The 22,581-nt window shown below is 41.8% G+C and overlaps 2 protein-coding genes across 5 annotated transcripts; both read left to right on the forward strand.

The window, feature by feature from the left end:
* The first annotated feature begins 993 nt into the window (after positions 1–993).
* Positions 994–7,779, forward strand: THG1L (tRNA-histidine guanylyltransferase 1 like). Of its 3 annotated transcripts, XM_032403621.1 has the most exons (6): positions 994–1,203; positions 2,040–2,216; positions 2,948–3,117; positions 3,903–3,991; positions 5,359–5,466; positions 6,475–7,779. In XM_032403621.1, exons 1-6 carry the CDS (start codon positions 1,013–1,015, stop codon positions 6,634–6,636), a joined length of 897 nt encoding a protein of 298 aa, XP_032259512.1. In that variant the 5' UTR covers positions 994–1,012; the 3' UTR covers positions 6,637–7,779. The 3 variants fall into 3 exon arrangements, with proteins under 3 accessions (XP_032259512.1, XP_032259514.1, XP_032259513.1); XM_032403623.1 differs by lacking the exon at positions 994–1,203 and having other exon boundaries at positions 2,150–2,216; positions 3,043–3,117; XM_032403622.1 differs by lacking the exon at positions 994–1,203 and having other exon boundaries at positions 2,161–2,216; positions 2,952–3,117.
* A 2,194-nt stretch (positions 7,780–9,973) lies between these two features.
* LSM11 (LSM11, U7 small nuclear RNA associated) lies at positions 9,974–20,467 on the forward strand. Of its 2 annotated transcripts, none has more exons than XM_032403462.1 (4): positions 9,974–10,434; positions 16,137–16,276; positions 18,179–18,262; positions 18,727–20,467. In XM_032403462.1, exons 1-4 carry the CDS (start codon positions 9,990–9,992, stop codon positions 19,135–19,137), a joined length of 1,080 nt encoding a protein of 359 aa, XP_032259353.1. In that variant the 5' UTR covers positions 9,974–9,989; the 3' UTR covers positions 19,138–20,467. The 2 variants fall into 2 exon arrangements, with proteins under 2 accessions (XP_032259353.1, XP_032259355.1); XM_032403464.1 differs by having other exon boundaries at positions 16,137–16,192.
* Positions 20,468–22,581: the final 2,114 nt, after the last annotated feature.

A 22,581-nucleotide genomic window follows, 5' to 3' on the forward strand; every position in this document is an offset into this window, starting at 1 on the left:
GCTCACATTAACTTTAGAAGGAAGCAAGGGAGGAATTGGTGTCTCCACTTAACAAAGGAAGCTGAGAGAAAAGTAACTTATGTTAGGTCACCTAGTAAGTGGCAGAGCCAGGGCATAAATCCATGACGTTCCCATCCTTCCTTTATTCCTGTTGTTTTGAGGTAGTTTGAGAGATATAGATATAGATGTAGATATATGTTTCTCTCTATCCCTGATTGGATATACAAGCAACTAGTAACAGCGATTGTCTGAAGTACAGAGTTAGGAGTCAGTGAGAGACTTTTCATCATATATCCTTTTATATTATTTGAATAATTTTCGTGAGTGTAAAAAAAATAAGTAGGTACTGAATTCAAAAGAGCTTTATAAATCATAAAGCACCATTAAAATACTAGGGTTTAATGTTACTATTATCTACCAGCAAAAAGAAAAAATTGGGTGTTTGTGAAAAAGTTGAGTAAATTAATTTAGTACGTCCATGTGTTCGAATAAGAGCCTATTTTTCTTTTTAAAATCGCCCTTCGGAATATTTAATAACATTGGAAAGTGCTCAAGGTAAGTGGAAAAATATACAAATTACATAGGTGTATGATTACAATTTTATGTGTTCCCTGTGTAAACGTAGATATACAAAGAGAAAAGAGACTGGAAGGAACCATCCACAATGCTTCGAAGGGAGAGGGGTGATAAGAAGTATTTTCTTATATTTTTCGGTATATTCCACATTTTCTTCTTTAGGAAGAAAAAAAATCACAACTAAACTTTCAAACTCGGTCAGAAAGGAATTTTTTATAACTTCGTAGGCTGACCTGCACGACGGGAGGAGAAAAGCGAAAAATCGTGTGTACAGCGAAGGGAAGAATGGAACCCTCCTTCCACCCTCGGAGGTGGATTAAGGACTACAAGGAGAGTCGAGAGAGATGCCGGCCTCCACTATGGCTAGAGCGGCCACTAACAGACACCGGAACTTCCGGGGCGGGGCTCTGTTGGTCGTTCACCTTCCGCGGGGCGAATGTGGCCCTCTTGCAACGTTAAAGTTCGCGATTTCTGGCTCGGCACTTCCGTCACTCTGAGACGGTGTTTGAAGGTGGGGGCTACCATGGCAAAGAGCAAATTCGAGTACGTGCGGAACTTCGAGGCTGACGACACCTGCCTGGCCCACTGCTGGGTGGTGGTGCGGCTGGACGGCAGGAATTTCCATCGGTGAGTGATTTCGGCTCTCGGCCACATGTTGTGCCCGCGCTTCCTGGGACTCAAACACCGCTGACCGCGGCGCTCACGGTTACCGGGTAACGCGACAGCCAATGAGCGCGCGGCATTGAGCATTGCCCCGACGTGCTGGCTACGACGTGCCTGAACGCCAGCTGGTTTGAGTAGTTAAACTGAGGCAGAGTGGGCTCGTGGTGAGCCGCCGGCCTGAGTGCCGGTGAGCAGAGACCTGTTAGCGAGGCCGTGATGGAAAATGTCACTCCCTGGTGCAGGTGACCTTTCATCTCTTCAGCCGAATGCTTGGCTATTTCGTTAGCTGTCTTTGAGGGCTGACTGTTCAGAGGCCTCTTTAGGTCTTGCTGTGGGCAATACTTTACAGTATGTTTTTGTTTCATTATTAGTAACTGGCTGCATCGACTGGACTCTGGAGGAAACGAGTCAGAAAAAAGGGAGAAGTGTAACAAATATGGGAATTTAATTCTTAAAAGTGTTATTTTAATAATGGTTATTATAACTAACATTTATTGAGCACTTCCAAGGAGCCAGGTGTAGTTACATTTTTTACCTCTCTAATCTTCAGAACAGCCCTATGAAGTAAGTATACTTTTATCTCCATTTCACAGAAAAGGGAATGGAGACTTAGCAGTTATACCCCTTTTTCTCAGGGCAGGAAAAAACTGGAGTTCTTAAGGAAATGAGTCAGGTTGTGGCTAGTAGACTTACAGCACTATTACATATCTTCCTCTATATGCAGTCTTTTTGATATGTGGTGTTAAGGACAAACTCTCTTCCATTCATGCCCCTTTCCCTCTTCTCTTCCCTCTATGAAGGTTTGCTGAGAAACACAACTTTGCAAAACCTAATGACAGCCGTGCTCTCCACCTAATGACCAAATGTGCCCAGACTGTAATGAAAGAACTGGAGGATATTGTGATTGCATATGGACAGAGTGATGAGTACAGCTTTGTGTTCAAGAGGAAAAGCAATTGGTTTAAAAGAAGAGCGAGGTAATTCCATGGCCTAGCTCCTTCAGAATATTTCCTACCAGCATTTGGTTTTTGCTCTTTTTAATTTCTGACTTACAGACTGCAGATAGAGTCTGCAGTATTTGCAACTGCAGAATGTCTATTTTCTGTTTAGACTCTTGTACTTCGTCTGATAGTTGAACATCACATATGCCTCTTTATCTGTTTCTTTCCCCTCCATTCCTCATCACCTTAGCTTCTAGATAGATCTGGCACTTAATATTAAGACTAGAAACCGAGACCATTAGAATATTATAATATTAATGATTTATAGGTTGGCTCTAGCCAGTGACAGCCTGTATGTGCATTACAGTATTGCTTAAATTTTTAATTAAGGAGGGTCTCAAAATAGACAAATTAGATATCTCATTTGGCAGTATATTGAAACTCTCACAGAAAACAAAGCGTATAATGAATTGGTATGTTTTTAAAACAATGGTTCCCTTCCTTCCGAGACTAAAAAAACCCAAAAACCTCTTGAACCATAAATTCACATCACATCCTACAGAGAAAAATTTGGTATTAGTAAGTTACTGATAGGACTGGAGAGGGGCGGGCTGCTTAGTTTTTCTTGGCCCAACACATTTTATCTCTTGGCTTGCTGAATAGTTTGTGTAATCACTCTGTTGCACCCGCAGGTCCTATCATGGTTTTGAATTAATATCATGCATTTTCTCTTTTCTTGCTCCACCCAATGGCCTTACTTTTGCAAGTAAGTTCATGACTCACGTGGCTTCCCAGTTCGCCTCCAGCTATGTGTTTTATTGGCGAGATTACTTTGAGGACCAGCCCCTTCTGTATCCCCCAGGCTTTGATGGAAGAGTCATAGTGTATCCTAGCAACCAGACCTTAAAGGACTACCTCAGTTGGCGGCAAGCAGATTGTAAGTAAAACCAAATAAACAGATGTAGTTAAAACCACCAATTCCATACATTAGAGGTGGTGATTTGGTTCAGTTTTGGTGCATGTGTATTTTGTTCAGAATGCAATATTTCAGGTTTTTTTAATTAGTTGAAAACAATCGAACAGTTGGGAAATTTATGTAAATACTTCATTTTTCCAGTTTTTTTTGGGAAAAATCAGAAGACCTGGCAATATTAGGTCATCATTCTGACTTAGTATTGGACATAACCTGTGCCGGGCAGTGACTGCTGTCTTCACACACACACACACGGAAGCCAGTGTGCCATAGTCCTCTACCATTCTCTCTTGTTCTCCAGGGGTTACCTACTCTGCTTTATGCTTTTATGTTCATGATGGCCTCAGTGGGTGATTTGAGTTGTGACTCCTGCCTTACATGACTATGGTGACATGTTTGTGAGACTTACTCATTTGGTATATCTTGATTTTGCCAGAAGAAGAACTGGGAAAGTGCTAGGAATAATCTAAATCAAATAACTTTGAAAGTACTCCTAAGTGTAATTTTCAAGTTAACCAGTTTATGTAAAGCATAACTCAAATGACAGAATAAAACTTTTAGGAAATAAGTTTGTTTATACTTGACCACTTCCCCCCACCATGTTCCCAATATATGGTTCTGGGCATATCACTAAATGTCTCTGTGATCTCTCTACTTTAGAGAAGAGGGGAAGAGTTCTAATGTTCTTTGAAGTGCAAATACTGAATAAAGATTATGTATGTATAAACAGTGCTACTCTGTTCTCACAGGTCACATCAATAATCTGTATAATACAGTTTTCTGGGCACTTGTACAACAGTCTGGACTAACACCAGTACAAGCCCAAGAGAGATTACAGGTATAAGATCTTACTGCATTAATACTTAGCTGGGGGCGGTTTTCTATACTCTTCCATGGCATTTTGCATTCTTTTAAAGCTCTCTTTACTGCTTTGTTTTGAGAGGATATAAAAAACTAGTAGCAGCTCTGCTGCTTGCTTGCTCTGTGACTGTGGGTGAGTTACTATCTCTCCCTGGGACTTAGTGTCCTTAGCTGGAAAATGGAGTTAGTGATCCTGGCTCTACCTTCCCACATGGTAATGCTTGGCTGGGGCTGCATATTGGTTGCCTTCTTTAGACGGGGCATGTGCTCTTCTTTTTCATCAGTCCCACTTGGCCTCTTCATCATTGCCATTCCCTGCTGGGTATGTGCATCGGTAAGAGTAGGAACTCTGGGAGTCCAATAATTGTACTCAGGGACTTCTGTTTAATTTTCTCTTCTCTGCCTTAGTTCTTTCTTTTTTTTTTTTTAAGATTGATTGATTTATCTGTGAGAGAGAGAAAGTGTGAGCAAGGAGGGTGAGGGGCAGAATCTTGAGCAGACTCCCTGACGAGCAGGGAGCCTGATGTAGGGCTCAGTCCCAGGACCCTGAGATCATGACCTGAGCCAAAATCAAGAGTCAGATACTTAACCAACTGAGCCACCCAGGTGAAACAGGAAATAATAGTTCCCACCTCATAGGTTTATGGTGATAATTAAGTGGCATGATGCATGTAAAACACATAGCATAGTACAAAGCACATTGTAAGTACTTTAATAAACACTGGCTTTCATCATTAGATGACAGCGCTGCTTGTAGGATGACTAACTCTGAAATGAGGTGATGTGTTGTAACGGCTCCTAACTCAGTGCCTGGTACGTTGTAATTACACGATAAATGGTGGTCATTAACGATGATGATGAGGATTTACAGATACCATTAATAGGAATACTGGTAGATTTATCCAGAGTTTGGAAGAGCTGAGTTTAGATTTTGTTTTTTCTTAGAAGAATAAAAGCAATCTTTAGCCTTAGGCAATTTATATAATCTTTCTAAGCTTCAGAGTTCTGTTCTTTCAAATGGAGAGGGTAATGAGGGTCAAATAAGATAACATAATGTATGTAGTACAGAACAGGTGCTCTTACTGCTAGTTCCTGTCACCCTATCACAGTTGTGACTTTTGAAGCCAGTTATTTGCTACAGAAGACAATTTTTTGAATTTATACATCTAAATAAGATTTAAACTGCTCTTACAATGCAGATTCATTAGTATCTATAAGAGGTTTGATAAAACCCTTTCACTTTTTGATTTGTTTGTGGAAATTTAGATAGAGGGTGGAATGGATAGGTAGGATTAGGGCAGAGAGCAGACATAAAAATCTGTTTTTGTCTTTTTATTTTCTCAGGGAACTCTTGCAGCAGACAAGAATGAGATTTTGTTTTCCGAATTCAACATCAACTACAACAATGAGCCTCTGATGTATAGGAAAGGGACTGTGTTGATATGGCAGAAGGTAATGCTGTTCTGTCCAAAGAAAAATGGAGGTCAGAAAGACCAAAGCCTGTGCCCATCCCAAGCTTTGTCTGGCCTACCACGTGTATGCAGATGTGATTCCAGTCACTAACAGGAATTAGATCTTTTTAAAAATGAAATGCTGTATATTATTTTGGATGCTTTTTTTGTCAGTCAGTGCTAATTTTGTCAGTTTGCTAGTGATCTTTGTGGTCTAAGTGGCATCACAGATTTTAGAATTAGTACACTTATTTTTCTGTGTCCTAAGCTCTCCAAAATAAAACCCTATAAAGGGGTACACTGCAGATAGAAGGATTTTTGCATTCAAAGAACATTTCTTCCACACTGGATAATATCATTAAATAGCCCATCCATCCCATGACAGCTATAATATGAGGCAGTAGAAGATGTTGTATATGAGGATTCTGTCACTTGCAGAATATTCTGGAGATTCCCCAGATATTCATACTTACCAAATATTCTATAATAAGTCTGTACATTTACCTAAATTCTTAATTCCACCAATATTTTCTCTCTGTACCAGCTTCTGAGCATAATGATTTCTCAAAATTTATCTCCTTCCATGTAAAGTAGTTTTTCTTTTTAATGAATGTTTTCAGGTGTTAAATGGTGCCTTAAGAATTAGTCATCCCACTGGCAGCTTCAGCTTATTAGTATTTTTAAGGCACATTTGCTCTTTAGCACAGGCTTGGATACTTCTTCATGCAGATGAGAGAGTAGAATTACCTTTAATTCTATAGTTATTGCTAATAAGGAACATGGAATCACTCCTTTGTTCCTAAGATCTCCTTTCAGAATATAGCAACATAACTTTTTAGAAGTTTTTAATTGTAAACAAATTCATAGATGTTGAGATATGTGTACCTGTATATCTACCTGGTAAATATGTATCACTCAGAAGTATATAAAGTAAGTAAACTTCCTGCATATCCCCCTCTTCTCTCCCAAACCCAGTTAACAGTGTCAGTATTTTAACTTTTACCTATAGGTGGGTGAAGTCACAACAAAAGAAGTTAAACTGCCAGCAGAAATGGAAGGAAAAAAGATGGCGGTGACCCGGACCAGGACAAAGCCAGTGCCTTTATATTGTGATATAATCGGGGATGCTTTTTGGAAGGAACATCCAGAGATCCTAGATGAAGACAGCTGATCCTTTGCTTTTTAGCCGTGGCATGCTTAACCATGCAAGACCCCCTAGGTCTCCTGGCCTTAGGTGCCCTAGGATCCCTGCTACCAAGGACAGTGTGCTAGTAGTGACACATGACTGGCTCGAAAGGGAGCAGGGAAAGAAGGGGCAGGTAGGGGTGGTTATCTTGTTCTGCTTTAAGTAGAACTTTTTTTTTTTACAATGTTGGAACATGGTTCCTTCTGTAGAAGTGCATTTTTTTTTTAATCGTGGTGCTATTTTTATAAAGCAAGAACTATTTTATGCCTTGCAGAATGAATCATTTTTAGATTGTGGCATAAGTCTTATAAAAACTTGTCAAGCTTTTTCCACCTATGATAGAACATGAATCCAAACTTTACTCTCAACCACCTGTTCTTAACTACAAAATCCACTAACCTTGAAAATCTCACCTTTCCTACCCGTGTACTTGGACCTGGAGATAAATAATAGGTTGGTGGCTGCATGATGCCTCTGAATTCAGGAATTCCAGGGAGAATCAGGGTTTTGTGCCAGTTTCCAAGTTGGCAACTTTGGCTGAACAAATTTGTAGTTTGGAAGTCCTTGTGTAAACATTCCATAGATTGGTTTTGTGGAGTTGTCAGCATGATCATTGTCTCACCAAGGGTATTTTCAAGGCCACTTAAACTCTTTCTAAAAAGAAAGAATTATGTGTATATGAGAAAAAGAAAGTGTGAGAATGAATGAATAATGAGGAAAAAACATTGATTCCGTGTCCTCTAAATACTTCAGTTTTAAAAGTTACCTTCCTGCTGGACTTCCTGAAAAGGATTCTCAGGTAGCCTCTATGTAATCAGAATACTGACATTTGAATTAGCAGAGTGGTCAACACTCCCCTTGGGGTCACAAGTGGCAGGTGTCCTGGGCACCTAATAGTTCCACCTGCTGATGGGCCAGTGTAGATGGGGGAGGAGCAGCATAGAGTAGCAGCAGTAATGGCACATTGCCAAGTTGCTGGCCTCTGAAGCCAGGGGTCCCCCTCTGAAGTGAGGATGGGTGGTGAGAGAACTCACATTGCCTGTTATCCTCGTGTCATATTTCAGAGGAAGATTATTTGGCTCTATTAAGAATTAATTAAGGGGCGCATGGATGGCTCAGTCGGTTAAGCATCTGCTTTCAGCTCAGGTCATGATCTCAGGGTCCTGGGATCGAGTCCCGAGTCAGGCTCCCTGCTCAGCGGGGAGTCTGCTTCTCCCTCTCTGCCTCCTGCTCTCCCTGCTTGTGCTCTCTCTCTGACAAATAAAATCTTTAAAAAAAAGAACTAATTAAGTGGCAGCCTACACTTTAGTGCCTGGTCTTGCATTACAGAATTTACAGCCACAAAGAAAATGTACTTTTGAAGGCAACGACTGGTCTCCTCCTTCACTAATTGATACCTCATCTGTCAGAATCATTTTTTTCCCTTCCTGTTCTTACTACACAGGAAGAGGAGATTTGGTACTTGTTTGGTAATTGATAAAATCTCTGGAAAAAAAAAATAAAGGTTTCCACTCCCTTGGTGTAGTTTTTCATTTATTTTTCTCATACAAATACAGTATATGAATCCAACTTTTGTATATATGTGTCTTTACATAAGCCAGGATAAATGTACCTTCATCACAGCAGTGATTCACAGACTTCTGCATACAAAAATTTACTTGGAATGCTTGTTTTAAGTGCTATTCCAGCCTCCACCTCTCCCCCTGTGAAGATCTGAGGTTTGCTAATCGGATTTTTAACCAAAAAGGCTTCTGATGCCTATGGATGATACATGGCACTTTGGGCAACATGGCCCTCAGTATACTGTGATAGGCCACATGAGGCAATAAGGTAATGTAGCTCCTGACTGGCCAATGTAACATAATGGTAAGTAAATGGATAGCATTATATGTCAAAATTTATATAAATTATATCTATTTATATAGGTATCAATTATATAGATAAATTTAAATAATAGGCATTAAAGTACAGACTTTCAAGGACAAAACCACTCAAAGAAATGTGCTTCCTGTGGGTGCTGTGTGATACTATCAAGATTCAATTTTGTCATAAGATAGGGGGACGAACACTTAAATCGTTGAACTAGCAGCAGTTTGCAGCTTTGTTTATTGTTTGGGCAGAAGTTTTGAGGAAAGCAATAGATGTTTAATAGTCCTACCAAAGCTAAACCCGTAGTGCTGTTAGGAACACCTTTTGATGGCTTTTGTTTATTGCAGCATTCCAGTATTTCACAGTTGTATATTAATTTTCATCTTTCTAAGGTAGAGAATAGCATTCTCTTAGGCTTTCCAAAGCTTAAAGAAATGTTAAAACACAAGAAAGAGCTAGTATAGAATTAACACTAGTTGATAGTTTCGGAGAGTGGTGGCAGGAAGGTGATTTGTGTGACTTGTAGGTAACTGGAAACATCTTGGCTGTGCTGGATTAGGGGATAATATCTGGCCTTCTGTATAGACTTTCATTTTAATATCAAAAAGCAAAAATGTTTTGCTGAACATGCTATGTTCAGCATGCTAAAAAATAACAAGTGGTACAACCAGGTCTTGTAAATCTTCATCATCCTGGCTTCCAAGAGCTGTTTTCCTAGTTTCCTCCACTTGCCTAAGTAGTGCTCGGAAAATCAGTGAGACAGTGAATTTTCTTTAATACTAAGGTCGCTCTGGTGTTAATGCAAATTACTTTTTGCATAGGGTATCGGAAATGCAGGACTGGGATCCAACCATCCTTCACTGTCTACTTAACCAATATTAACTAGCTAACATAGTTTCATTGTCTACTTAACCAATACTAACTAGCTAACATAGAGCATTTAAATGCTCTCTATGCAGTATCTCTTCATTCTTAGGAGAATTCTGTAGGTTAGGTACTATTTCTATCACATTTCAGGTGATAATGTAAAGACCCAAAGAAGCGAAATAATTTGAGCCCAGGTAGGCTAACCCCCAGTGAAGACTCGGCATGAAAGCAGATTGGGACTGCCCTCTTCCAGCCTCTTCCCGCCTCTTCCCATCAGCTCAAGCTAGGAGTATACTGCAGTTTGAGAGCAGAAAAACGCCTAGGGAGGCTTGTTAAAATGCCGATTCCAAGATCCACCCCCGGGGAATCTGGAGTATTAACAAACACCCTAAGTGATAATGATATACATGGGGAAACTGCGTTCAAACAGATTAATCTGTTATCCGAGCGCTGTGGCGGGCCGGCGGGGCTGAGCGCGGACAGATGCTGCCCTCCGGCGGTGGCGCCGGCGCAGTGCAACCCCAGGCCGCGGCTGCGCAGTGCCGCCCTCTGGCGGCTCCGCTCCTTCTTCCCATCGGCCTCGGCTTGCGGGCCTTTCAAACATGGAGGAGCGGGAGCGGGGGGCGAGGTCGGCTCTCGCCGGGAGCCCCGCGCGCCCGCCCAGCCCGCGGCTGGATGTCAGCTCTGACAGCTTCGACCCTCTGCTGGCCCTGTACGCGCCCCGCCTGCCGCCCATCCCCTACCCCAACGCACCCTGCTTCAACAACCTGGCCGAGTACGAGAGCTTCCTCAGGACCGGGGTCCGGGGCGGCGGGCGCGGGCGGGCGCGGGGCGCGGCCGCGGGCTCAAGGGTCCCCGCCGCCGCTGCCGGGCTCTCGGCCAGAACCCGTCGCCGCCAGGACGCCCCCGCTCCAGACCCCGAGCGCATCCAGCGCCTCCGTCGCCTCATGGTGGCCAAGGAGGAAGGGGACGGGGCCGCTGGGACGCGCCGGCGGGGTCCGGGTCGGAGCAGGAAGGCGCCGCGCAACGTGCTCACGCGAATGCCCTGTGAGTCCTGCGGGGGCGGACGGGGCGGGGCGGTGGGGGGGGACGAGGGCCCAGCCGGCTGCCCGGAAGGTGGTGGCCCACGGGGTGTTTGCAGGGTGCTAGGGGCTTGGCGCAGGTCCACACGCATTAGGGGGAGGGTCTTGGTGAAGGTTGCGGAGCTAATCCGCCACCGTGAGGAGGTTCTGCTTGAGTCATGTGGATAATGGGGGCGTGGGGAGGGTCTTCTGGAGTAATCAAAGGTCTGCATGAGCGGGGAGGTGGGGGTTGAGAGTGCTAAGGCTGTAGAGGTAATAAGGAGCCACGGGAAGGGTCTGCGTGGGTAACGGGTGTAGGTCCGCGGAGGTAACTGGGTCCGTGGAAGTGGCTACAGAGGTGATGAGGTCCCTGCAACGAGGGTCTGTGGGTGTGATGGGGACTTGGAGAGGTGGTGGGGCCCGGAAACGGGACATTACAGGGAGGATCTGCGGAGTTGATGAGAGGTCTTAGGGACCACAGCCAGAGGGGAGGGGCACAACCAGTATTAAGGAAAGGAGAGTGTTTGGTTAGTGGGATTGGGGATGATGGGACGGAGTGTGGGGAGATCTATCTGTTCAATTAGAACAGGGAACATAATCGCATAACCCCTGCACATTAAGTGACAGCTCCTTCCAGGGTGCTTATAGGAGAAGGGCTACTGGGTCTTGATACACATATGTTTGCATTACCAAGTCACAAGTGCTGGAATGCAGCAGGGACAAATGCCACTAAAACCCAGACACTGTTTCACAGCCACTCTGCCAGGATGGGTGCAGGAGTGTGTCTGTCAGGCTCACATTACCATATGCACAGGTTATTTTAAGTTCTGAAGGTGTAAATGACACAAGGGAATCTCTTGGAGCCTCCTAATAGATCCTTAGAGTAAAGCTGTAAACAGGGAAGGTTGCTAATGTGTGAGTTAGGTCTTAAACAAATGGAATAAAAACAGCCCAGGGTTATGTCTTTTGTCATCTGGCAAACATTTCTGACATCTGCCAGTGAACACAATGACCTAGTTAGCCATTCAAAGCATCTGTATCCTGATAGCTAAACTGTAACATTATTAAATCACTGCTTTTAGAATAGAGGGAGCAATAGAAGCAAGGGAATATTTTGTTTCATTCCTAGACGTGTTTATTAAGAGAGAAACATCCTGAAAAGCTGTGTGCTGTTAGATGTATCTTTGTCAGATCATTTACTGTGACACACAGTGCCAGAGCCTTCTTGCCAAAGCTAGGGTGCACCCCAGCTTGCTTGCCCAACAGTAACACAAAGATAAAGTATGCATGTTCCTAAAATAAGAGCAGTTTGGGGGACCTTATTGCCACTATCAGATCTTGGAAATGCACTTCAAGTGCCAGATTGTAACATTTATTTCCATTTTGCCAGTTGTTGCTTTGCTACAGAGATTGTCAAGGGAAAGACATATTTCTATGTGGGAGTGGTTTTAGCTTTACCTATGGAGCACTCTGCTATATTGGTATGACAGAGCATGAAAACCAGCTTTGTTGATTTCCCATGATTAAATATGTGCCTGGAATTAAGATCTTAGAATGTGCCATAGGCACTGAAAATTTTAATCACATCACTAGAAACAGTTGAGTGTACATGATAGAGATGGGTAGACATCACAGAGAACTGATGAGCTTCAGAAAGCAAGAAGAGTACAGGGGTGTCTGGGTGGCTCAGTTAGTTGAGTGTCCAACTCTTGATTTAGGCTCAGGTCATGATCTCAGGGTTGTGCGATTCAGCCTGAGCCCTGCCTTGGGCTCCCCATTCAGCAGGGAATCTGCTTCTCTCCCTCTCTCTCCCTCTGCCCTTCCCCCTGCTCACGCACACTCTCTGTCTCTCTCTCGAAAATAAATAAATCTTTAAAAAACAAAAAGGAAGAAAGCAAGAAAAGTACAGAAGCAAGGGTGAAGATTAAATTTATTCAGAAAGAGTTCCTGGAAGAGATTGGCTTCAGGTCTCAAAGTTAATTTAAGGAAGTGCATGGCTGAGGATAACAGTAATTATTTAATAGGCTATTGAGGTATAATTTACACATAACAAAATTCACCCTTTTAAAGTGAGTTTTGACAAATGTATAGTTGTGAAATTACCACCACGATCAAGATACAGAACAAATCATCACCTCAGAAAGTTCTCTCATGCCCCTTTTTAAGTCAAGAGACAATTTTATTGTTGCTAATTGTGGCTACTGTTATTTAGCTGGTAAGTGCTGTGCACTTGCCAAGCCCTTTAGACGCATTATATCTTATTTTACCTTTAGATACTACTTTATAAATGAGGTCCACTGAGCTTAACTACTTGCCCAGGATCACATAGCTTGTTAATTTGCATCTGAGACTTAATGCTGGGTTGTCCAACTCCAGGGCCTGCGTGCCAGGGCCCTTATGCTAATCTCAGGTAAGGGAAGAGGGGAGTACATTCTAAATTCTCATTTTTCTTTGCTTGCTTCTTTTGGTGGGTGGAGGGTGCCACATAAGTGAGGCAGAAAGGTGTGTGTCTAGAGCAATGAGAACTGAATTTGGGTCCAGAGAAGGATTTGTTAAAAACACTTTGAAGACCAAAGAGTTTCTCTTTGACTTTGTTATGATACTGGGAACCATCGTGTATATTCTTAAGCGAAAAAACTTTTAGGGCAACCTTTCTACTAACTTACTTTCTAGTGGTAAAGTGTATTTGGGGAGGTATAGACCACAGACTCAAGAGTTTGACTGCTGGCTTTTTTAGTTTTGAACACTGGCTCCTGCACTTTCTAGCTGTTTGACAGTAGGCAAGTCACTTAAACTCTTTGGGAAACCTCAGTTTCCTCATCTGTAAAGTGAGGACAGTAATAGTATCTACCTATAGCTGTTAAGTTTAAGTTAGTTAACCCATTCAAAGCTCTTACATGTAGGGAAATTCTCAATGAATGTTAAATGTCACTGCGATTGTTTTAGATTATTGTTGTGGTTATTGTTTTAGACTGTCATAATTAAAAGCTCCAGGTCAGGATGTATATATACCCTGCCTGTATTGGGTGTTGGCTCAGCTGTTTACTAGGTAAATAACCTTGAGAAATTATTTAAATAAACATTTCTGAGCCTTATTTTCCTCATCTGTAAAGTGGGGCAAAATAATAGTACCTATGTGTTAAAGTTGTGAGGATTAAATAAAATAACATGCATAAAGTTAAACTTAACCCAAGGCCTGGCTCATACCAAGCGCTCAGTAATTGGTGATAATGATGGTGTCAGGGATGATGTGAGGGGAACTGGGAGACTAGACTAGACAGATAATAAGCCAATCATCTGATAAGGCTCTGGACTATATTATTGATTGGAGAAGGAGAAAGGAAAGGGTATGTCTTAGTTATTGAGAATCTGTTGTCTGAGCTTAGTGTGGCCACAAGTAGGGAGAAGAATGGAGTTAAGAATGACCTGGCTTTGGAAGGTTGGGGCCTAAGAATAGTGGCAATAGAGAAGGAGATCTGGAAGAATAACAATCTTCAAAGATAAGGCATATGTTTTTTTGTTGTATTAAATTTTAGAAGACTGGCTCATATATCCGTTTGGAGTTTGTTATACAGACTGCTGGAAAGAGATCAGAATGTGCATTCTGATTCAGAATGTGGAGCTCATTTTGCCTTGGCAGTTTGCTGTGATAGGTGGTGCTAGTGTTATATTTTTGATCACACAAGGAGTGAAGTGATCCCTGGAATTACACCTTATCAAATCTTTGGAAGAAAAAAAAAAGAGAGAAAAGTACAGATATGAGAGTTGAAAGACCCAAGTTTATCATTTGTTTAACCAGAATAAGAAAACTGTTGTTAAGGTATGTGTTTGTGGTTTCTCTCTGGTTTGGGGGCTCAGGGGGTGAAGTAGTACCTCTATTTATTTACAAGTTAGAAAAAGAATGGTGTTTAAGAAAAGAATGGTCTTTCCACTGTTGGTGGAAACACATGCAGGGGTGAGGGGAAGCAGGGAATGTGTATAGGCAAAGAAACTGATTCAGGCAGTATGATCAGTTTCTAAGAAATTGAATTATAAAGACTTCCTCCTGAAATGAATCTAGAAGATAACTAGTCTAACCTCATTTTATGAATAAGGAAACTCAGACTTGTGGAGAAAAAGTTACTCAAACATTCAAAGTATTTCAAAATATGCTGTTGCTAGAGCAAGGATAGATGATGAGGATCAGACCAAGGTGCTTATGTTCCTTTCCGAGGCCTCTGTTTGCCACACTGCCTTCAGCTGTGCCTTCTTGCCAAATTTTCAATCTGACATAAACTCCTACTTCTCATCTGCTAAGTTACTTTCTTCAAAGAGTATTTTCTTTTATTAATTTATCACTGCCATCATTGATAAGTTGATCTATGAGTGAGGGATAAGGAGGTCAAGAGTAACCTGCTTAGTTATCCAAACTGAAGTGCAGGACTGTTGTTGTCTTTCATGCCACTAGAAACAAAACAGATTTTTTGTGTGTGTTTACTATTGATGGCAATAATCAATCTCCAGAGACTTTTGCCTTGCAAACTTGGGAGGGAAAGACTGAGACTGTGTATGTGTGAGTGTGAGTGTAAGAGTGTGTGTGTGTGCACATGTGGTTTTCTTTTGGAAGGTTTTATATAGTATAGCCATCATATTGTGAAGGCTAAGTTTACGTGAAGTAATAAAAATAAAATTCATCCCTCTTCCCAAGCTCTGAAAAAAAGAATCCATCATAGTAAAAGCTGCAGTTTATAGTCCCAGCATTCTTCCCATGAATTGTCCTATTCTTTTTATGTAATGCTTATCAGCAATCTCATAGGAGCCTAATGCCTAGCAGGTGCCTTTGTATCAGCCAGGCTTGGAATGCAACCAGGTCTCTTCCTCCTAGTGTAAAGATGATGTACATTGGAATCCATCGGCTCCAGAGAGCTTAGGCATGGAGGGTCTTCAGATGGGCGGCCAAAAGTTCATTCTCTCTTAGAGGACTGCACATATTTAAGGGCAGGTGTGTTACATGGTTTGTTTCCTTTAAACATATGAACAAGTTGTTTGGTTTTGGGTTTTTTTGGTAAAGAGTCAAGCTGGATATGTGGTTCATGAGAATTATCCTTAAAAAACTTGTCTTGGGACACCTGGGTGGCTCAGTGGGTTAAGCTTCTGCCTTTGGCCCAGGTCATGATCCCGGAGTCCTGGGATTGAGCCCCACATCGGGCTCCTTGCTCAGCAGGGAGCCTGCTTCTCCCTCTGCCTGCCGCTTCCCTGGCTTTTGCGTGCATGGTCTCTCTCTCTCTCTCTGACAAATAAATAAATAATCTTTAAAAAAAAAAGGTTATCTTACCCAGATACAGAACTGAGAAGAATTTTGCTGCTGATGTGTACATTTAATGTGGGGTTTTTCCCAAAAAAACATTTTTAAATAATGGTGCATCTTAGAATCAATGACATCATAGAACACAGGATATACGAGTAGTGAAACATTTGGGTGATAGCCAAATGTACGCTTTATCTCCATCCTGGTGGAATCTTGCCTTATTTCGGTGTCTGTTGCCTGTACTAGTTATGTTGCCCATCGGGCCTTCCTGTTTCCGTAGTGAGGTTGCCACCGCACCATGTTGCCTAATGTTGCTGGAGATGGTCGGGTGGTCTTGGTTGTTAATTCTGGGAATGAGAGCAGATGTTCATGCTGTGCTTACTGTTCTTGTCTTGTTTCAGTGCATGAAGGCAGCCCCCTGGGTGAGCTCCATCGCTGTATCCGGGAGGGAGTGAAGGTGAATGTTCACATCCGCACTTTCAAGGGTCTTCGGGGCGTCTGTACAGGCTTCCTCGTCGCATTTGACAAGTTCTGGAATATGGTAATTAAGCCCTTCTCAAGGGTTGGAGAACCTCCTAGGGATTAAATCTTTTATATGTCTAAATGACCTGAGTAACCTTATTTAGGAAAACCTATAGAATAACTTCCCAGAAGAACTAGAATTTTTGCGTTCTCTTGGCCAACAACAAAAGAGTACTTTCTATTGCTTCCTTTTCTTTAAAGAATTGGCTTTCAACCAGGGTAATTTTGCCCTTCTCTCCTTCCTAGGGACAACTGGCAATGTCTGGGGACATTTTTTTAATTGTCACAATTGTGGCATGGGGTATTATTGGTATCTAATGGGTAGAGGCCAGAGGAGTTGCTGCACATCCTACAATACACAAGATAGCCCCCCAACAACAAAGAAGTATCTGGTCCAAAATGTCATTAGTGCTATGGTTAAGGAACCCAGCCTTAAGGAATAATTATTTATTTCAGCTGCTTAGTAATTTTATATCAATTTCCTGCTGACCATTCTTTCATTCATTTCAAAATATTTACTGATTTTCCACTTTGGCTGGTACTTTACCAGTGCTAGGTACAGAAATTTCAGAAAGGAATTTTCACGCTACAGTTTTGGGAAGATAGATGAAGATAGAGGGGAAGCAGGCATACTAATAAGCAAGGTACTTCACATGGTTTTCCTTATGAAGGGAATGCGCCCCCACTCTCCTAGAGGCTTACTGTCTGCTTACTAGATATTTGTAGGAGTGAAGAGACGTTATAGCACAACTACAATATGGGGCAGTTAAAATAAGAACACCAGGCTTTCTGCTGTTTCTTTTTCATATGGTCTTCCATCTCCAACTTTTCTTTTTCCTGCGTTTTATCTTCATCCATGCATTCTCCTAGATGAGTATAGTAGTTGCTGCCATTTATTAAGCACTTAGCATTTGCTGGATAGTGTACTAAGGGTTTATCTCAATGAATGAGGTTTACTACTGTTCCATTTTACAAATGAAGAAATTGAGGCTAGAGATACTGAATGATTGGCCCAAATTACCCTGTTAGTAAGTGGAGGTCCTAGAACTTTATTCCAGGTCTTTCTGACTCCTAAAATCATGTTTTCAACCACTGTGCAATCAGAAGACCTGGATTTGAATCCTAGCTTTACCACTTGGTAGTTGTGTTACTCTAGGCAAGATAATTTCTCTGAGGCCCACTTTTCTTATATCTAAAATGTAGGGAAAAGTACTTTACTGTTACAATTTTCCCTTTGAAGGAATAGTATTTAAGAGAACATCTTTGATATGATGGTCATGATAATAATCCTGTCAGCTTATATTTGTAGGGTGAGTTATACTTTTCAGATTGATTTCTCATACGTGATGTCATTTGATCCTAAATAGCTGTCCTATGAGGTTTATCTCTTAGAGACAAAAATTCAACAATTCTGTATGTAACCCTGGTTGTTAATACCAGTTCATTGCTGTCATAAGACCTAGAAACTGAGGAAGGAAAAGAAGCAGTAGAATAGTGTTTCCTCAAAGTGCAGCCTAGGGGCATCCTACATCATAATCATGGAGTTCCTGGTTAAAAGAGAAAATTCCTGGGCTTTATCCCAGACCTACTGAGTCAGCATATCTAGGAAGTAGCCTTGGATTTATATTTTAATAAGCTTCTTAGATACTTACGCACACTGAAATTTAAGGACCTCTACCATGCATTTGTAAAGGCCCCTTACCATAGACAAAACCCATATTATATGGTGGTAGCAGCTTGGAAATCTTACTGAGAGGTGCCAGGTATTACCATTTTTTTCTGCCCAAGAGCAGAGTCACTTGTTAAGTTTAGTTCTGCTAAATGAGATGTTTATTCTGCTTTTTAAATTTTTTCCTGGAAGCTGTAAAAATAATATTTTTAATTCTGCCAAATTTTTTTCTCCTTTGGGCTGTTTTTCTAGGCACTTACCGATGTGGATGAGACCTACCGAAAACCTGTTCTAGGCAAAGCATATGAGCGGGATTCTTCATTGACTCTCACTAGGGTAGGCTGTTTCCCCTGACTTCCTGAGTACCCAGCGTGCTTTCAAGCTTAGAAATGGAGATCACTGAGCCTGGTGAACAGGTTTTCCTAGTGGGAGAGCTCATTTGCTGTCCACTATGTATGCCTGGACCAAGATCTTCATTAGTCTCGCTTCTCATGCATTCAGCTAATCACAAATGAGTCTGTGCTTTTGACCTGCATAGTATTTGAGCAACAAGTTACCTCTTATAACCTTAAAAGTCTTTCCATTTTATACCACAGAAAAAAGCAGGTGCCTTTTCTCTTGGCATTATTGATTTATCTGTATTATGGCTACACACAGATGATTCATTACTAACTTTTTAAAAATTGCACAGCAAGGAGTCTATAAAACCTAATTAAGCAATCTGGTGTATTTTTCTATATTGAAAGAGGGATGTTGAAGGCCAAAGAGAAGGCTGATATTTATCATTGCTTTCCTTATAGCTGTTTGATCGCCTAAAACTTCAAGATACCTCCAGAAAGGAAGCAGATTCTAAGTCTGCAGTTGAAGACTCCACTCTGTCCAGATATTCCCAGACATCTACTTGGAAGGTGGCTTCAGTGTGGGGAAGAGAAGATACTGACCGGGGCTCACGCAGGCGCTCCCGCTCCGTCCCTTCTTCCCTGCAGGCATCTGCAAGGGAGGAGTCCAGGTCAGAGATGTCAGGGAGGACTACACGGACAGAAGGGTCGAGTGCGGGAGGTACCTTTTCCAGGGCTACCACCCTTTCCAGGGGCCAGCCCCGTAAGAAAAAGCGAAAGCCCAAAGTGGATTACCAGCAGGTATTCACTCGACACATAAATCAGATTTTCATTCGAGGTGAGAATGTCCTGCTGGTTCATCTTGCACAGTGACCAGCTCGGCCTCCCTGGAGCTTTGGTTTTTAGAAATAAAATGCATGAATTGCTGCTATGCTGTATACTAGTATCCCAGTGAAACTCTGAGTTGGAATGATTCCCTCTGGTCCTGCATGTGCAGAGCATAGAGCCAGGCTCCGGCCCTCTGGAAGATGAGCTCCCTCAAGGGGACGCAGGCCTTAGGAGGGTGGGTATTTGCATTAATATCAAGTCAGAAGCTGTACAGAGGAATGGTGTCATGGTCGAGTTTAGACACTCAAACCAAATATCAAATCTTCATTTGAATTAGGGGTCATGGTATGAATTAAATTCACCCCACAGATACTAAAAAGATGGGAGGGAAAAAACACCTCAAAAAATAATTTCATTTCTAAAAGCTAGTGCCCTAAGTACTCATGAATTTGATTCTAAGAGTAGCAATATAAATTTCCCTGTAGTCTTGTACCCACAACTTGTAACTGACCTTGGAATTTTGCTCTACACCATTCTCTCTTGATCAAGAAATGTAATTTGTTACCTTTGAATATCTATAAAACTAAGAAAGCTACCAACTTATGAAAGAGTAAAATTTGGATAGCTGGTATGCTCAAAGCAACTGACAACGAATATTCTGTTTTTACCCCTCTCATTATTTAAAGGGATACAGGACTTCAGCAGTCTTCCCCACTTAGCAGAGGTAGCTTCTGAGAATGGCATGCCAGATGGGACTAGAAGATGCTCACGAGGTGGCTTCTTGTCCTTCTCTCACTTCTGTGGCATGGTGCTAGTGCATGTACCCAGTGTATTGCCCTTCTGTATGTAGTGTGAACTGTTCCGTGAGCTTTATGGCAGGTGACTATGACCTTCGTATCTGGCTTCAAAGAGTTCTGCGTGAACTCAGTAGTACGTATGCATCACATGGTTGAGAGTTCCCTTTCCGGTTAGGGCTGGCCTGTGTAGACTAACTTTCAGAATGGTATTTCCATGAAACAGGAGTGGTAGTTTTATTCCCTGGTGTCATACCGAAGAGGTTCTTACAAAGTACAGTGGGTGGCATCTCTAAGGGACACTTTACTCACAGCCTGGCTTGAGTAACGAGAACACTGTAGCCCCCTCTGATACTTCTACTTGAATCATACTATGTGCTTTTTCAATCACTAGTACAGAATAGGCTACATCTAGACACAGACTGTTAGGCAATATTGATTTTTTGTTTTGTTTATATTTGGTTTTATTTTAGAATAACTTATGTTCAAAGTGGGAATAAGAAATAGCTAACTAGGGCGCCTGGGTGGCTCAGTCGTTGAGCGTCTGCCTTCGGCCTGGGTCATGATCCCAGGTTCCTGAGATCGAGCCCCACATCGGGCTCCCTGCTCAGCGGGAAGCCTGCTTCTCCCTCTCCCACTCCCCCTGCTTGTGTTCCCTCTCTCGCTGTGTCTCTGTCAAATAAATAAAATCTTTAAGAAAAAAAAAAAAAAAAGAAATAGCTAACTAGTTAAAATGTTTGAAAAAAAAAATCCCCCTGCTGTCATTTTTATGTAACTTAGGTAAGCCTTCTGAGAAGCAGGGTGAATATTGTTGAGGGAGTTAGGACACCTGGTCCTTTTGCTAGCTGGGCCACTGGCTCGTCATGTAATGAAAGGAGAGCAGACTTAACCCCTCCGTGCCTCAGGTTTTCCCATCAGACACCTACCTCACAGGGGCACTGAGACAAAGAATTTATGTCTCTAAACATATTTAAGTGCCATGAGTAACTTTTACTAACTATATTTCATAGCTCGGTAAGAGTTCTATGTCTTATGAGCAAGGTAGGTGCTATGTGAAAGTCATCTCCGTAGGTGTCATAATTATGAACTTGTCCTCAGAAGGCAGTGATATCTTCAGGAATTGTTTTCCATAATCCATTCCTTTCTCCTAAAGGACAATGGAAGTTCTTAGAAGAATATCCTCAATAAAAGAAGAGTAACGTTTCTTTGCTGCTTCCCTCACATCCCAGCCCCAACCCTTTTCTGTTCATTGTCAGAAAGAATTCCCCTTTCCCCTGAACTTTTCAAGGGGTTTGTATGGTAGTACCAAAGGGACAATGCACATCTAAAAATGACACATCTCCAAAGGGGAATTGTGGAAGATGTTTTGTTTCGTTTACTTGTTTTTATTTTAAAATGCATTGTAAATATTCCTCGTTAGAGCCATATCAGATACAATAAACATTTAGAGAGGTTCCATGTTACAAAGTCAAGCAATTATCTTTGGAATCTGCTCATCTAATCCTCTTCTAAATAGTATGTCTAAAATCTCAGTTTCTCAATTAATAGTTATCTTGTTTAATCATCAGGTACCCCTGCCTCTACCTCTTTACCAGTCTTTCCTGTTAGATGTCCTCCTCTGTCTGCCCTTCTGTCCCTCAGCTAGAAGTTGCAATAGATACCAGGTTTTCCCAATAAAGTAAAAGTTTGGTATCAAAAGGAATATATCAGTTTCCATTCATTTTAGTGCCTGACTAAATCTAACGTGATTTATTTTAAACACATGCTGCATTTTCATGTTTGTATATAATTTTCATATGTCCAGATAACGATTGGTTTGCTACTTTTCTGTCCAATCTAATAATTCTGGCTCTGAAAATTATTTTAAACTCATGTGATCAGTCTGATGTGCCCATATACCCCCATTTATTGGTTTGGTTTGGACAGTAATTCTAGAATGAATACTACTTAGTAAATATGCTGTTTTGTACAAAGTATGACAATTCTTTTTTAGGGAAGTCAGTTTTTAAAATTATTGCCTTTTCTTTATTATTGTAGAAATTTTTCAAAAGGAAGAAAAAATTGGTTCTAATAACCTGTGTGCTGCTCAAAATATGTCATCACCTAGAACATTATAGTAAGTTGCTATGAAAATAACTGAAGTCTTCCTCAGGAGAAGGAAAGAAAAAGAGAAAGTAACAGAATGGTAGAGTTCTGGAGGCCCCCACGAGCTCACTTGAGGGGGGCCCTACACAGCTGAAATGCAATAAAACTGGTTTCTAGTATTTTCCAGGGATGTGGGCTTAGGACAATTGGTAGGAATAAGACTTATTTTTGAACATCCAGTTTGGGTTCTTCAAGTAATCTCTAGACATGGGAATCCGTTTCCGAGACAGTTCACGGGGTGTACCTGTGCACTTCTCGAGGTCTTCTCAGGAGCACTGAGCAACGGGAGGTGTGGTTTCACACCCAGAATGATTTCATGTGCCATTCTTTGTACACAGAGGTGATTCTATGCCTCTACCACCAGGAGAACTTCTGCTTTAGGTTGTTTGTTCCAGTACTTGGGAAGCATTTATGCTCCGTTCAGAGACCATCTTATGAAGGCGGGCCGTTTGTGAGATGGTTAGCCAGCGTTAGCAGTGTCTGTGGCTTTAGACCAGTCGGTTCCTTGCTCTCTGTGCATGGTGCATATCAAGTCAGAAAGCCGAGAAAC

This window comes from Phoca vitulina, unplaced genomic scaffold (genome assembly GCF_004348235.1).
Source record: "Phoca vitulina isolate PV1807 unplaced genomic scaffold, GSC_HSeal_1.0 scaffold6, whole genome shotgun sequence".
Lineage (NCBI taxonomy): Eukaryota > Metazoa > Chordata > Mammalia > Carnivora > Phocidae > Phoca > Phoca vitulina.